The following is a 17623-nucleotide window of genomic DNA, read 5'->3' as shown; positions in this document are numbered from 1 at the left end:
ACATCCATGAGATGCATTTCTAAATTTTTAGAAACTGCCAGACTGATTAAGTACCTAAAAGTAATTGCATCCATAACAGGGGAATAAGTTTCTTCATAATCAATTCCCGGTCTTTGAGAAAAACCTTGAGCTACAAGTCTAGCTTTATACCTTGTAACTTCATTTTTCTCATTTCTTTTTCGGACAAAAATCCATCTGTATCCTACAGGTTTCACATCTTTAGGAGTGAGAATGATGGATCCGAAAACTTTTCTTTTATTGAGTGATTCTAATTCAGCTCGTATTGCTTCTTTCCATTGAGCCCAATCATGTCTATTTTGACATTCAACCATAGATGTTGGTTCTGGATCATCATCATTATTGATGATGTCAATACAGAAATTGCAATCAATTATGCATATTCAAAAATATTATGGAACCGAAATGAAATGAAAAATCTTGATGAGAAATTTTCATTTAATGTGAGAAGAATCTAGGTGGTATGTGTTTTGTTCGGTCACTTTTGATATACCCTTCTTTCATCTGTGCTATGCAAGCTGCATTATCTTCATAGATAGTTGTTGGACTTTTATCGCGTTCTAGTCCACAAGAATCAGTAATGAGTTGTGTCATTTTGGTGGTAGAGCCAACCATATTTAGTATTAAGATTATCGTGCTGATAACGTGTTATAATTCAGTAGGCTTATAACTACCTTTAGTGGTTTGATTCTCTTTGTAAGTGTGAGAAATGGTGCAAGTTTAATGCTTGCATTCATGAGTATTTATAGCCTAAAATCTCAATATAAAAATACATACTTTGTGTACCAAAATTGACTATATGTATACACCAAAATTGACTATCCATATCTATATTATTATTATTATTATTTGAGAAAAACCTTGAGCTACAAGTCTAGCTTTATACCTTGTAACTTCATTTTTCTCATTTCTTTTTCGGACAAAAATCCATCTGTATCCTACAGGTTTCACATCTTTAGGAGTGAGAATGATGGATCCGAAAACTTTTCTTTTATTGAGTGATTCTAATTCAGCTCGTATTGCTTCTTTCCATTGAGCCCAATCATGTCTATTTTGACATTCAACCATAGATGTTGGTTCTGGATCATCATCATTATTCATGATGTCATATGCAACATTAAATGAAAAATTTCTCATCAAGATTTTTCATTTCATTTCGGTTCCATAATATTTTTGAATATGCATAATTGATTGCAATTTCTGTATTGACATCATCAATCTCCTCTGCAGAGTCAATTTATATTCATAAGTATATAAACATTAAACATAAATTTAATATAACATAAATGATAAGTAGGTGACAGTGTCGACCATGTGTAAGCAATCATAAATAAATGTTATATAACAAAAATATAAATATTAGTAAACATAAATGAAAATTTGGCGACAGTGTCGACCATATATTTTTTCAGGTGGTATAACCGACCTATATCATTCTGGTGGTATAACCGACCATATATCATTTTGATGGTATAACCGACCATATATCATTTTGGTGGTATAACCGACCATATATCATTTTGGTGGCAGAGCCAACCATATTTAGTATTAAGATTATCGTGCTGATAACGTGTTATAATTCAGTAGGCTTATAACTACCTTTAGTGGTTTGATTCTTGATGTTATAATTCAGTAGGCTTATAACTACCTTTAGTGGTTTGATTCTTGATGTTATAATTCAGTAGGCTTATAACTACCTTTAGTGATTTGATTCTTGATTTAGAATACTAATAATGAAGTGTAAGAACAAAAATGATAATGGAGAGAAAGAAAGAAACACTTTGTAAGTGTGAGAAATGGTGCAAGTTTAATGCTTGCATTCATTAGTATTTATAGCCTAAAATCTCAATATAAAAATACATACTTTGTGTACCAAAATTGACTATATGTATACACCAAAATTGACTATCCATATCTATATTATTATTATTATTATAACAGAAACTACAATATTCATTACAATAAAGAGGTATTTTAAGGTTTAGCCACAGCCGCTGCATTCTTCTCAAATTCTAAAATTACTCCGCCATTGTTAAAACTACAATATTCGAGTGTAATGGTTTAGCCACAGCCACCGCCATTACACTCGAATATTGTAGTTTCATTACAATCAAGGGGTAGTTTTAAGAGTTGACTAAACCATTACGACTCCCTTTAAAAAATTATTAATACGAGTGTAATGGTTTAGTCAACTCTTAAAACTTTAAATCTTTGCATCTATTCATACAGATTTACAAATTTAATTGAGTCTTTATCATTTGTACTCAATTTAAATATTTTAGATTGGGGTGTGTTTGGATAAAACTAGCTGGTGCTGGAGTTTATTTTTAAAGTTGGTAGCTGGAGCTTATGTTATTTTTAGGGAGATGATACTCACACATCAAGAATTGATCCATACACACCAACTTACTATTATACCCTTAATTTACAATTTTAAAGGCTCAAGTCCCTAGATAAACTTGGGGTTATAACTGTCAATTTTGTGCTAAAAAGTGTGAATGAATCAATTTTAGGTGTGTGAGTATCACCTCCCTTATTTTTATAAGTGTTTAGTAAACTAGCTGAACCTTATTTTTTAGTTCAAAAGTTCTACTTTTTTTTCATAAAATACTAGAAGTAGCTTATTTTTTAAGAGTTTTATGATTTTCATAAGTCTACATTTTAAGTCTACTAAACAAAATTTATGATTTAGAGCTTATTAAAACTAGCTCAAGTTTCAATAAACTCCTATAAACCGTAAGAAACTTATGTGCCAAACACGCCCCTATTTTTTTGATTTTTATCCCGAAAAAAAGGATGGTAGAGTCAACTCGTAAGACACTAGACTTCTTAATGCCCTAAACCGTTTCATCAGGGTTTCCCATTTTATATAGTCCACTCTAAATCCACTCATAGTCTCCTACCAATAAGCCCGATAACCATTTTATTCAAAACGGGTCAAATAAACCTGACCCGTATTTACAGTCACACAATTTGTGTTTGCCGCTTGTCTTCTTGAACCCTTGCTCCCTAAACCCTAAATCTTTGATTCTTTTCATCACCTTCTTCATCATTAAATCACCCCCAGAACCTCAACAAATACCCTAATTATTGGAGTATCATTTTTTATAAATAAAAATTCAAACTTTAAATTCAAGCAATGAATGAAACCCAATTCATCTTATAGTTTACCCGGACCATGTTCATCTTTCTTCGGAGTCTTGTTATCATGGGAAGAAGAACTAAAACAAGAAACCCTAATCATGTAAGCTTTCTATTATCATCATCAAACATAAATTATCAATCTTTATTCAATCCAAATTACTTCAATCCAAATTACTTAACTTTTTACAACTCTTTATCACCACCATCATCTTCATATACATTCATGTTTTGTGTTACTAGTTTTATATGTTTATTTCGCCCGTATTCGAGTAAGGCTAGCGACGAAACGGGCCACAGTATCGATCGAGAATCTGTGTGTGAAATTGTTAGAAATGAGAGATGGGATGATTTTAGGTTTAGGAAATTATTTGGGTCACTTTTTGCCCCAATTTGGGTTTCGAATATATTGTTAGAGTTGAAGGATGAGCCTATTTTAGCTTTAAGGTTGTTCAAATGGGCTGAAACTAAACCTGAGTTTAGTCACACTAATGAGGCATATTGTATTCTTGTTCACATTTTGTTTTTTCATAGGTTCTATAACGATGCGCATTGTGTTTTGCTAGAGTTTCTAAAGTCGAAAATGTTTTTGTCGGGTTGTGATGTGTTTGACTTAATGTGGTCAACTAGGAATACTTGTCAATACGGGTGGGGAGTGTTTGACACGTTGTTCAATGTGTTAGTTGAGTTAGGGAGATTCGATGAAGCAAACAAGTGTTTTTTAAGGATGAGGTCGTTTAAGGTGCTCCCGAAAGCCCGTTCTTGTAATTTGCTTTTGGGTAGATTGACTAAAACGGGAAAAGGCGAGTTTTTGAAGAGGTTTTTTAAGGAGATGATTGGATCGGGGATTAAACCTTCGGTATTTACATATAATATTATGATTGATTATTTGTGTAAAGAAGGCGATATGGATGGTGCATTAAGGCTTTATAACGATATGAAAGTGTTAAACGTTACACCGGATATCGTTACTTATAATTCACTTATTGATGGGCATGGTAAGCTTGGGCAGTTAGATGAATCGTTGTGTTTATATAATCATATGAAAAACATCTGTTGCTATCCAGATTTAATCACTTACAATGCATTGATAAATTGTTTTTGTAAATTCGGGAAAATGGCACTAGCGTTTGAGTTTCTTCATCATATGAAGAAAAATGGATTAAAACCGAACACTGTAACTTACAGTACGTTCATTGATGCTTTCTGTAAAGAAGGAATGATGCAGGAAGCAATCAAGTTTTTTATGGATATGAGACGCGTTGGCCTTTTTCCGAATGAGTTTACGTACACTTCGTTAATCGATGCAAATTGTAAAACGGGTAAACTTGAAGAAGCTGTGAAGTTAATCAAAGAGATGTTTGAAGCAGGTATTACGGTTAATACAGTTACGTGTAGTGCGTTACTTGATGGGCTTTGTAAAGAAGGTAAAATGAAAGAAGCGGAGGAATTTTATAAAGAAATGATTAAAATGGGTATTTCGCCTAACGTAAAAAGCTACACAACCCTTCTTCATGGTTACATAAAGTCGAAAAATTTGAGTAAGGCTATGGAGTTTTGGGAACAAATGGAGTTAAAAAACATTAAACCGGACTTGTTGCTATATGGTACTCTTGTTCTGCGACTATGTAATGAAAAAAAGTTTGATGATGTTAAGTATATACTTAAGGCAATGAAGAAAAATGGTACTGATGCTAATTTTGTGATTCGAACGACGATTATGGACGCGTATTTAAAATCAGGACAAAAAACCGAAGCTTTTAGTTTGCTTCAGGAGATGAGTGACCCAATTACAAGCCCATCAGTTGTGACATACGGTGCATTAATCGATGGTTTGTGCAAACTTGGATATGTTGAAGAGGGTCTTGACTATTTTTATAAGATGTCGGAAATTGGATTGGAACCGAATATCGTTGTTTATACAGCTTTGATTGACGGGCTTTGTAAAAACGATAGATTAGAGTTGGCGGTTAAATTGTTTGATGAAATGGAGGGAAAGGGTTTGAATCCGGATATAACTGCGTACACATGTTTGATTGATGGGAATTTAAAAAACGGGAATGTTGAAGATGCTCTTGATTTAAGGAACAGACTGTTAGAAAGTGGATTGAAGTTTGATCTGTATGCGTATACTTGTTTGATTTGTGGACTTTGTAGATGTGGTCGAGTAGTGGACGCAAGAAGTTTTTTTAATGAGATGATTGCGAATGGTGTTTATCCGGATAAAATTATTTACGAGTGTCTTGTGAATAAATATTATGAGGTTGGTGATATAAGAGAAGCCGAAGAGTTACAAAATGAGATGGTTGGAAGGCAACTTATGAATGGTGTTAGTGACTAGGATGATGACATCACCGTGATACAAAAAGTTTCGAAATTTCTTGTTTGCTTGCAGCTAAATGCATGTGGGTACTGTGATATTTGGATGTTGACCAAGTTTGACTTTGACCGATTTTGATCGAGTTCTGACCAATTTCCGAGTGATTTCGACTTTGACCGATTTTCTGAGTGATTCCGAGTTTAGGCCAAGTTTGACTGAGTTTGACCGAGTACTCACCGAGTTGCAAAAAGAGAGTACTCGCCGAGTAATTCTAAGTTCTGCAACCCTAAAGGTATGATAAAGTAATCATTTTTAAATTTGTAGTCTTTATAAGGAACGAGTTATTGGTTACTTGTATAAGCCTTTTTGAACTTGTTGAATTCTTTTGTGAACACCTGCTAATTCTGAGTTTTATATCTCTCTTTTGACTCGTATAGGTGCTTTGGATCTCATTTATTTATCAGGTGCGTTTGTATCATTTTGAAGTATTTTACTTCAATTAGTTTTCTCCTGGAAATTTGTGTAGGTGAATGAAAGGTTTTTTTTTTTTTTATCTTCATAATTTGGTCATACAATTCTTGTTATCTGGATGTTCAGTTAAACAAATTATAATTTGCTTAATATTGTGGTTTAGAAAGACTGATATAATATTAAACTTTTGTGGCTCAAATGGTTACTTTATATTGGGTTGACACTTGGGGCTGTTGCACTCTGTGATTATTCTAAAGGTTGGGTTGACTCTTGTGCCATAGCGCTAAATCAACATATATAGCAGGTTTCAGCTGCCCATTATGACAAAATTTTTGTAAACCATAGTTTAGATATGTTCATTATGTTATAGTTTAATTAATTGACCTTTTCACCTTATTATAGCTAAGTTAACCTTTGTCTCAAACCATCTTTTGTTCATATTTTCTAGTTGTAATTAAGACGATGAATTGGTGATATTCATTATACAGCAGGGTTGCAGAACATGGAATTACTTGGCAAGTACTCGGTTTTAGCAACTCGGCGAGTACTCGGTCAAACTTGGTCAAACTTGGTCAAACACAGTCAAAATTCGGTCAAACTTGGGATTACTCGAAATATTGGTCAAAGTCGGTGAAATCCGAGCTTGGTCGACATGAGTATTACCTGAGTTGCCGAGTACTCCCTAAAAACTCCCGAACGAGTAGCGATTTTTGTAACCTTGTTATAAAGTAATTTGAACCTAATGATCTGGTCAACCTGAAACATTACTTATTTAGTTTGCTTCTTAATCAAGGTTATTACTAATGCAGTGTTAAGAGTGAAGCTTGCATCGCACTTAATCAGGATCCATCATTTTTAAGCATATAATTCAGTTCTTGAATCTGGTATGTATAAGTTTCAATATCACTTTTCAAATTCCCATTCTTTATATTACTGCATTTTTTTTTATTCTTCTCTTGTAAAGGTTCTAAAGTTAAACCTATCTATCTGCAGTGTCTCACTATATGTAAATGGATAGTCTAGGTTTGGGTTGACAAACATTATCTTATTATTTGTTGAAGGTAATATTATAACTTTTAGACAAATTCAAAATAATCAAAGCTCGAACTACGTTTTAAGTCATATTAATTGGCATCTGCTGAAAATAATTTAGGTTTGCGTGTTCATCGTATTTTCAGGTAGTTACGGAGTTCATGCGTGAGGGAAAAATTAAACTTTATGGCATTTAACGACAGTTTTGGCAGCAAAATTGTACTAGTACTTCAGTTGTTGTGGTGTTATAAAAAGCATTGCGTAGAGCTGTTATGAATATATGATTGAGAAAGTTTTTCAGTTGCTTTCCTTCTCAATCTTGCTGTCCATTCTTGTTTTCATCGTCATTAACGACACACTAATTACATTTGCACTGCTAGGTTTGTTTGTTTAGAAAACAGCCTTGTAACTCGATGAAAATGTGCTATATAAGGGCATGCTAATTATTTTTTATTCTGCATCTGTTACCCTCTAAAAAAGAATTTGATAAAACTATTTAAGACTTGACCAACCTATTAAAATCTTTACTCTTATAATCAAACATAATCAAACACTATATCGCTACTTAACAAATACGGATTAACAAATACTCTAAAATGAAGTACAAAATACCCTTTCAAAACATATACAACACACCAACCCGCTTCACCACTAATGATACATGTTGCCTTAGAAGTTGAGACCCGCTATGTGGAAGCTCTTGTCAAATGTGAGTGTTACAAATGTGAGTGCGGGTTCTAACCCCATTTGTGTCAAGAATTTGCAACTCTTGTCATAGTAGGATTACTCTCGTGGGATTACTCTCGTTCATATCACATAGGGGTATTCGATGGAGGTATCTCACAACCATTCGACTTTTATGGAGTGAGTTTGATGGGTTTCTTTAAAAAATACAGGGTTTGAGTGTCATTATTGATATATACATTTTTCACATATACAATACTTTCATTTACTTTGGTTTTTCCTCGCTACTTTTCGACAACCTCATCTACATCTTTCTGTTTAGACTATCACGGCGAAGTTGAACGGATACAATTACCATGATCTATACAATAGTGTTTACTAGTGACTACACATTCGTAGCTAAACTTCCTTTCTCAAGAAATTTGTTACTTTCTCTTTATCTACAAACACATCGATTTTGTCCACGGCGGAAATCTAACTCACAACCACAAAGTTGATGAACTCCCTTGATACTACTAGACCATAAACCGTTTGATGAGTTGCTTACTTTTCACACCAAATAATTCAGTTGAACCGAACCTTGTGTTGTAGCTCATGTAGTAGTGGCTTGTCTCTCTTAGCGAGAGGTGAGAAGTTCGACTCCTGTGGGGTGTAGCATTGCACACAAAGTTGCCTCTTTACCCTTGAATTCCATCTAAGGATGCCTTCCGCACATCGCGTGGATGGTTAAGTCATCCCTGAGTGATCCGTACTGGTGTTAAAAAAAAAAAAAAAAAAAAAAATCAGTTAAACTGAGTAACAAAAAAAAATTAGTAAAAAAAAATTCTCACATGACGAATACATGGAAATTAATGAGTTCGACAAGGGTAAAAATGTAAAATCATCAGCGTTACAAAATTCCCGTAGTTGCAGGTTTGGGATTCGGTAAGATTCTCTCATAGGCTCGGAACTTGCTTTATATTTCCCCAAATCAGGTTTGGTCTTTGCTCCTTCTCAAATTCGAATTCATGCTCAATACGTATATATAGTCGTTAATACAATTCCCTTTGAAACTCATCTATCCCCTTAATTCCATGAATACTTCATAACCTTTTTACTATCCCAATCATTATTGAAAACAAATGTTTGATCTGGATGCAGAAATTAGATAACAGACGTTGTATAATACACATGTTTGATTTGAATTAATTTTGTGATTTTAGGTCAAATCAGGGTTTTAATTCTACGGTAAAATTTAAGATCAGCTGATGCAAAATTAAAGGTGGACAAGTAGTAGATAATATTTATATGCATTTAACTATGTGAGTCTAGGGTTTTTGATTCTCGACCTTTGATTTTACAGTACAATCTGAGGTCATTTGATACAAATTTTGAAGGCGGGGAAGAATTAAGTCAACCTCTATGCGTTTAATTTAATTTTGCTTTTGAATGGTGAATTTGGTGTAGCGACCCGACCAAATCATGTTTGACGGCGCCGTCTACTTAGGTCCCGTTACGTGGTCATAAGTCTTTAAAACAACGTTTGACCAAAAGATATGTCGCATTCATTTCAAATGTAAAGATTGTTCAAAGTTTACAAGAATAGTTCCACCACAAGTTACGTTACAAAGTTATAAGTACAAATGAAACTTATGCGACACAATTTAAAAGTAGCCAAAAGACGCTCCATGTATGCATATATACTCGACATCCAAAACAAGTATCAAAATAATGAGCGGAAACATGTATCATGTATCGTTCAAGGACCTGAGAAAAACATAGAAATCTGTCAACGAAAACGTTGGTGAAATCATAGGTTTGAGTAAGTAAGTACAAGTGAACCACAAGATTTGCAACAATGAGATAATAGTAATACATTCCAAAAGTTTGTTTCACGAGCACCCAATTATCAATGCTTAACATTCCTTCCATAGAACCCCATCACAATAGTGTTAGAACATACACTGTTTCTCGAAAATACATTTCATTCGTAAACGGTAGCGAACCGTTTGAATGAGGGTTTGTCAAACCCATATGGCCATATAACATAAGTTCTCGCTTACACCCGGCAAGTGTAACTAATGATAATCGAATTGAGGATTTTTGTTCTAAACTCGTATGTAGAATGTTTGTTTTCCTGTACTTGTGTTCACTTAGTTAAAAAGGAACGTTTATGTTTTCTCATCCCAAATGTAAGTTTCAAAAGAGTAAAAGTGGGACTATGATCTCACCTTGAGTGCACGAGTAGTAAAGTACTTCAACAAGTAAACGTGTGCAAAGAACAATGCTAGTCTTGACCTAAACAATAGGTTGTATCAATAATGGTAAACACGATAGGTCAAAGATGTTCAATTAGTCCTATGGCTCGTTATGACTCGATCATAATAGCATGTGAATCAAATTGTCATGTTTCATGCAAGGTACAAGTATAAAAGCATGTTAGAACGATTGCACAAACATTTGGTTAAGTTTGATTAAAAGTCAACTTAGGTCGGGTCAAAGTCAACAAAAAGTCAACACGTTCGGGTCGGGTCCCGAACTATTTTTCTGAGGTTTTTAATCATATATGAGCATGTTAGAACAAGTTTCATGTGAATCGGAGGTCCATAGCATAGCAAACATTTTTCGTAAAATGACCAACGAAGACAGAAGCCTGCCAGTGCATCTGGACGGCGTCCAGATTTTCTGGACGGCGTCCAGCTTTGAAGGCTGGGACGGCGTCCAAAGATCTGGACGGCGTCCAGCTTTGAAATCTGGGACGGCGTCCAAGGATCTGGACGGCGTCCAGGTTGGTATTCAAGTCTGATGCAGAAACTCCTAAGTGCACGAACCAAAAACCAAACTAACACATTTTATGATCCGCAAACAACCAAAACATGTATCTTATATCATCGGGAAGGTATTTTGACGAGGAAAACATCTAAACACATTTCATCAATCACATTTACCTTTACAACAACCAAAATCACATTGAATGCTCAATCATTTAAGGCATTCAAGTTCATAAATGCAAATCAATGATTCGGCAACCAATTTACATGAATGATATGTCGTCTCGAAGGTAATCAAGCATACAATACAACCTAATACTTACTAATAACATTTCATGTCATTTCAAGCATCAAAAGTCCATTTCAAGTTCATCAAACCCTAACCCAATTTCACCAAAATCACTAATCAAGTTCATGAAGTTTTCTAAAGCAACCTACACATCAAATTGAAACTAGTGATACTAGGAACACATTTAATACTTGCACTTTATCATAACAACAACATTAAATCAACCAAAACTCAAAATCAAACACACACTATTTATGTTCATGCTAGTTACACTAAAACAACGAGATCGAGCATATAAATCATATATTCATGTTAGACTTGAGCCATAGACACTAACTAACAACTTTATAAGTTAAAAACATCAAGAACACAAAATCCAGTGATTTTAAAAAGTTACCCAAATGTAATGAAATTGGTATGGAATCGAAGAGAAAGTTGCAAGGATTCCAAAAATGTAATTTGTTTTGCAAAACACCCGCTAGCTCGGATTTGGATGATGATTCTTGTTCGTGTTCTTTGAGAGAAAAAGGAAGTAGTAAAAGATGGAGATGTTGAAATGAGAGGAGGAGGTTGAAGGTTTGACTAGTTGACCTAGTCAAATCTTTGGCCTCTTGGCAAGTTTAGTCCCTCTAATTTGAATCGGGTGCGTGAATTACCTAAACGAGATAATTTAAAACGCATATTAACGAAAGATGTTATAAATATATAACGGACTTTAAAATGAATAAACGGAAAGTAAACGGAAAAAGGCGGGATGTTACATTACCTACTCCTTAAAAGAAATTTCGTCCCGAAATTTAAGTAGGCGTAGTAGTCGTTGTTTCTTCCTCGAGATCTTGCGTTTCCGAATTCACGAATAGATGAGGATACTTCCTTTGCATTTGATCTTGTCTTTCCCAAGTAAACTCGGGTCCCCTTTTGGCGTTCCAACGGACTTTAACAATCGGGATTCGGCTTTGTTTCAATGTCTTGACGGAGGTGTCCACAATTTCAACCGGTTCCTCCACAAAATGAAGTTTGTCATCAATAGTAAGTTCTTCGAGAGGGATGACGATATCGGGTTCGGCAAGACACTTTTTCAAGTTAGATACATGGAAGGTAGGATGAACGGAGTTCAATTGAGGCTGAAGATCTAAACGATAAGCAACGGTTCCAATACGCTCCAAGATTTCGAAAGGACCAATATACCGCGGATTTAGCTTCCCGCGTTTCCCAAAACGGATTACACCCTTCCAAGGTGCGACTTTTAACATGACGCGGTCACCGACTTGAAATTCAAGGTCGTTGCGTCTTTTGTCGGTATAGCACTTTTGACGACTCCGGGCCGTCCGAAGCCTATCTCGGATTTGAACGATCTTCTCGGTGGTTTCGTGAATGAGTTCGGGTCCGGCGATTTGTACGTCGCCTACTTCGGCCCAACAAAGAGGTGAACGACATTTTCGGCCATATAGCGCTTCAAAAGGTGCGACTTTAATACTCGCGTGATAACTATTGTTGTAAGAGAACTCGGCGAGAGGTAAGTGCTTGTCCCAAGCTTTTCCGAAATCAACCACGCAAGCTCGTAACATGTCCTCTAAGGTTTGAATTGTACGTTCGCTTTGTCCATCGGTTTGAGGATGATATGCGGTGCTCATGTCTAAACGCGTTCCCAACGCTTCTTGCAATGTACGCCAAAATCTAGAAACGAAACGGCCATCTCGGTCGGAGATAATCGATAAAGGTACACCGTGTCGGGCTACGATCTCCTTAATGTAAAGTTGTGCAAGTTTCTCCATTTTGTCCGTTTCTTTCATGGCAAGGAAGTGTGCGGATTTGGTGAGACGGTCAACAATAACCCAAATGGTATCATAACCGCCCGTTGTTTTTGGTAGCTTGGTGATAAAATCCATCATTATCCTTTCCTACTTCCATTGCGGGATCTCGGGTTGTTGAAGTAGTCTGGACGGTCTTTGGTGTTCGGCTTTGACTTTGGAACATGTCAAACACTTGGAAACATAAGTAGCTACGTCCCTTTTGATGTTCGGCCACCAATATAGTTGTTTAAGGTCGTGGTACATCTTATTGGCACCGGGGTGAATCGAGTATCGTGACTTATGGGCTTCATCTAAAATAAGACTTCGTAGGTCCCCATAACTAGGCACCCAAATCCTTCCGGCGTAATATCGGAGTCCGGTCTCCCTAATTTCGAATCGAGAGACGAGAATGTTCAAGAGCTCGTGTGAAAGGTTTTCATCCTTGAGAGCCTCATCTTGGGCTACCCGAATTTGGCTATTAAGGTTTGTGTGGATGGTGATGTTTAAGGCTCGGACACGAAGAGGCACCGCTCTTTCTTTTCGACTTAAGGCATCGGATACTACATTTGCCTTCCCGGGATGGTAACAAAGCTCGCAATCGTAATCGTTTAAGGTTTCAATCCACCTTCGTTGTCTCATGTTTAGTTGCTTTTGATCGAAGATGTGTTGAAGGCTTTTGTGATCGGTGAAGATAGTACTCCTGGTTCCATAAAGATAGTGTCTCCACATTTTAAGTGCAAAGACAACGGCTCCGAGTTCGAGATCATGGGTCGTGTAATTCCGTTCATGAATTTTTAGTTGTCGAGAGGCATAAGCAATGACTTTTTTCCGTTGCAGCAATACACACCCAAAACCATGTTTCGAGGCATCGCAATATACAACAAAATCATCATTGCCTTCGGGAAGTGACAAGATAGGAGCGGTGGTTAGCTTTGTTTTCAAGATTTGAAATGCGGATTCTTGTTCGGTCGCCCAAATGAATTTCTTTCCCTTGTGAGTTAATGCGGTTAGAGGACTTGCAACCAAAGAGAAGTTTTCGATGAATCTACGATAGTACCCGGCGAGACCCAAGAATTGACGAATGTGAGTAGGAGTAGTAGGAGTCTCCCATTTACTAATGGCTTCGATTTTCGTGGGATCGACTTTAATACCTTGATCACTTACAACATGACCAAGAAATTGAACTTCCTTTAACCAAAATTCACACTTGGAAAATTTGGCATAAAGTCGTTCTTGTCTCAAGAGTTCAAGCACAAGTCGGAGATGTTGTTCGTGCTCTTCTTCGTTTTTAGAATAGATCAATATGTCATCGATGAACACAATAACGAATTTATCGAGATACGGTTTGCACACGCGGTTCATAAGATCCATGAACACCGCCGGTGCGTTAGTGAGACCAAATGGCATGACAAGGAATTCATAACTACCATAACGAGTCCGGAAAGCGGTTTTGGAGACATCTTCCCCCTTAACCCTTAATTGATGATAACCCGAGCGGAGATCGATTTTCGAATATACACAAGACCCTTGTAGTTGATCAAAGAGGTCATCGATGCGAGGAAGAGGATATCGGTTCTTAACCGTCAATTTATTTAGTTCACGATAATCAATGCACATTCGTAGGGATCCGTCTTTCTTTTTAACAAACAAAATCGGAGCGCCCCATGGTGAATGGCTAGGTTGGATAAAACCACGGTCAAGTAGTTCTTGGATTTGACTTTGCAATTCTTGCATTTTGGATGGAGCAAGTCTATACGGTGCACGTGCTACGGGTGCGGCTCCCGGAATAAGATCGATTTGGAATTCTACCGGTCGATGAGGTGGAAGACCCGGCAATTCGTCGGGAAATATATCGGAAAAGTCACTAAAAATTGGCACATCATCGATATGCTTCTCATCGGACTCGACTTTCTTAACGTGGGCAAGGATCGCAAAACAACCCTTACGGAGTAGTTTTCTAACTTTAAGGCACGAAACGAGGTTGAGTCTGGTGCAACTCTTATCGCCATAAACAATCAAAGGTTCACCATTCTCGATAGGAATTCGGATTGCGTTAATATCACAAAGGATGTGAGATTTCGTTTTGGCTAGCCAATTCATACCGATTATTACATTGAAGCTACCTAGTTCCATGGGTATCAAGTCGATTTCAAACTCATTACCCAAAATGTTTAACGTACACCCCCGGTAATATGTGTCGGCACTTAATAGTTTCCCGTTAGCCACTTCAATGGTATAAGTGGTATCTAATGGAAGAGGTGGAGTGCTAAAAGAATGAGTCAAAGTCTTGGATACAAAACATTTATCGGCACCCGAATCGAATAAGCAAGAGACATAAGAATTGTTGAGAAGAAACTTACCCGTGACTAGTTCAGTGTCATCCAGGGCTTCCTCGGTGTTGATGTTGAAAGCTCGGCCGCGCGCGTTGGGGTTATCTTTCTTCTTTGGGCATGCATTTCTATAATGACCCGTTTGGCCACATTCGTAACAAGTGCCCGTCTTTGGTGCATTGGGCCACTTTCGAGCGACGGGAGTGGCACTTTTACAATCGTTGGTCTTATGACCAATTCCTTGGCACCGATGGCAAATTAGCTTACTACATTCGCCAAAATGATGTTTGTTGCATTTGTTGCAAAGAGGTAGATTTCCGGCATAACCCTTCTTGCCGTCGGAGGTGTAAGGCTTCTTAGCAAAGTTGTTGTTGCTTGATTGGGAGGGTTCCCACTTTCTTTTGTTGCCGCCCGATTTATCCTCGGCCTTAGGTGCCGGAACTACGATTTCGTCAACCGTTTCTATCAATTTACGGGCCATGTTCAAAGCTTCTTGATGATTAGTGGGTTTGGATGACATTACTCCGTGTTTGATACTCTTTGGAAGACCATCCATGTAAAGTTCAACCCTTAAAGCTTCGGGGTTTACAAGGTTTGGGCACATCAAGGCTAGTTCGGAAAATCGTTGATTATAAGCCTTGAGATCATTTCCGATCGCCTTAAAAGTTCTTAGCTCTTGTTCGAGCCTTCGGGTTTCTTCACGAGGGAAATATTCGACAATCATCTTTTCCCTCAAGTCGGCCCAAGAGAGGGCGTGAGCTTCATCGGTACCCACCGATTGTACATAAGTATTCCACCATGTAAGAGCGACACCGGCGAAGGTGTGAGTGGAGTATTTGACCTTGTCTTGGTCCTGACAACCGTTTATGCTAAAGAGGGCTTCCGTTTGCTCAAACCATCGGGTGAGCACGACCGGTCCCCCGGTTCCATCAAAAGTGTGAGGTTTGCACCCCATGAAGGATTTGTAGGAGCACCCTTCGTTTGAGTTACCGGCTCCATTTTTGTTGTTGTTGTGGTTGTTGTTATTATTGTTGTTGTTGTTGGATGAGTGACCGGCCATGGCCGCATCTACGGCGGTAGCTATCATCCGTTCGAGAGCTTGTTCGGGAGTTTCATTGCGGCGTACACGACGAGGAGCCATTGTTCCTTCAAGACACAAGAATATCATTGATTAGTATTCTCAATAATACTAATCGTGATATAGAATAAAGATAAAGAGAAGTTTTTTCTCGACTCGCCTTAAATTCTTTATGTCATAATGTCGGAACGTTCATATGAGTCACCGTAATATAATTCCGGCAATTATATTACCCTGATTCCTATGTGCATTCGACATTATTCTATAAAGTCAAGGTGGCGTGTCAATCAAATTAAACAACGTAAGATTAAGATGAACTAAGAGTAGATATGAGTAGAAGCGTTCGAGTATAAATGCACAAGTAGTCAAGTAATTCCTACTTCAAGTCTATATGCCGGTTGTTGAAATGTCTCGTTCTTATTGATTAAAAACGTTCCATATTAATTGATTTCGTTGCGAGGTTTTGACCTCTATATGAGACATTTTTCAAAGACTGCATTCATTTTTAAAACAAACCATAACCTTTATTTCATAAATAAAGGTTTAAAAAGCTTTACGTAGATTATCAAATAATGATAATCTAAAATATCCTGTTTACACACAACCATTACATAATGGTTTACAATACAAATATTTTACATCGAAATCAGTTTCTTGAATGCAGTTTTTACACAATATCTTACAAACATGGACTCCAAATCTTGTCCTTATTTTAGTATGCAACAGCGGAAGCTCTTAGTATTCACCTGAGAATAAACATGCTTTAAACGTCAACAAAAATGTTGGTGAGTTATAGGTTTAACCTATATATATCAAATCGTAACAATAGACCACAAGATTTCATATTTCAATACACATCCCATACATAGAGATAAAAATCATTCATATGGTGAACACCTGGTAACCGACATTAACAAGATGCATATATAAGAATATCCCCATCATTCCGGGACGCCCTTCGGATATGATATAAATTTCGAAGTACTAAAGCATCCGGTACTTTGGATGGGGTTTGTTAGGCCCAATAGATCTATCTTTAGGATTCGCGTCAATTAGAGTGTCTGTTCCCTAATTCTTAGATTACCAGACTTAATAAAAAGGGGCATATTCGATTTCGATAATTCAACCATAGAATGTAGTTTCACGTACTTGTGTCTATTTTGTAAATCATTTATAAAACCTGCATGTATTCTCATCCCAAAAATATTAGATTTTAAAAGTGGGACTATAACTCACTTTCACAGATTTTTACTTCGTCGGGAAGTAAGACTTGGCCACTGGTTGATTCACGAACCTATAACAATATATACATATATATCAAAGTATGTTTAAAATATATTTACAACACTTTTAATATATTTTGATGTTTTAAGTTTATTAAGTCAGCTGTCCTCGTTAGTAACCTACAACTAGTTGTCCACAGTTAGATGTACAGAAATAAATCGATAAATTTTATCTTGAATCAATCCACGACCCAGTGTATACGTATCTCAGTATTGATCACAACTCAAACTATATATATTTTAGAATCAACCTCAACCCTGTATAGCTAACTCCAACATTCACATATAGAGTGTCTATGGTTGTTCCGAAATATATATAGATGTGTCGACATGATAGGTCGAAACATTGTATACGTGTCTATGGTATCTCAAGATTACATAGTATATAATACAAGTTGATTAAGTTATGGTTGGAATAGATTTGTTACCAATTT

At 36.7% G+C, this 17623-nt stretch overlaps 1 protein-coding gene across 2 annotated transcripts; it reads left to right on the top strand.

The window, feature by feature from the left end:
- The first annotated feature begins 3194 nt into the window (after positions 1 to 3194).
- LOC139857932 (uncharacterized) lies at positions 3195 to 7323 on the top strand. Of its 2 annotated transcripts, XM_071846779.1 has the most exons (5): positions 3195 to 5771; positions 5917 to 5943; positions 6760 to 6834; positions 6944 to 7011; positions 7129 to 7323. In XM_071846779.1, the coding sequence occupies exon 1, from the start codon at positions 3197 to 3199 to the stop codon at positions 5498 to 5500; it is 2304 nt and encodes a 767-aa protein (XP_071702880.1). In that variant the 5' UTR covers positions 3195 to 3196; the 3' UTR covers positions 5501 to 5771; positions 5917 to 5943; positions 6760 to 6834; positions 6944 to 7011; positions 7129 to 7323. The 2 variants fall into 2 exon arrangements, with proteins under 2 accessions (XP_071702880.1, XP_071702881.1); XM_071846780.1 differs by lacking the exon at positions 6944 to 7011.
- Positions 7324 to 17623: the final 10300 nt, after the last annotated feature.

The sequence above is a fragment of the Rutidosis leptorrhynchoides genome, chromosome 7 (genome assembly GCF_046630445.1).
Source record: "Rutidosis leptorrhynchoides isolate AG116_Rl617_1_P2 chromosome 7, CSIRO_AGI_Rlap_v1, whole genome shotgun sequence".
Taxonomy (NCBI): Eukaryota; Viridiplantae; Streptophyta; class Magnoliopsida; order Asterales; family Asteraceae; genus Rutidosis; species Rutidosis leptorrhynchoides.
Note: the sequence above shows the minus strand (reverse complement) of the source record. Positions and strands in the feature narration are given on the sequence as shown.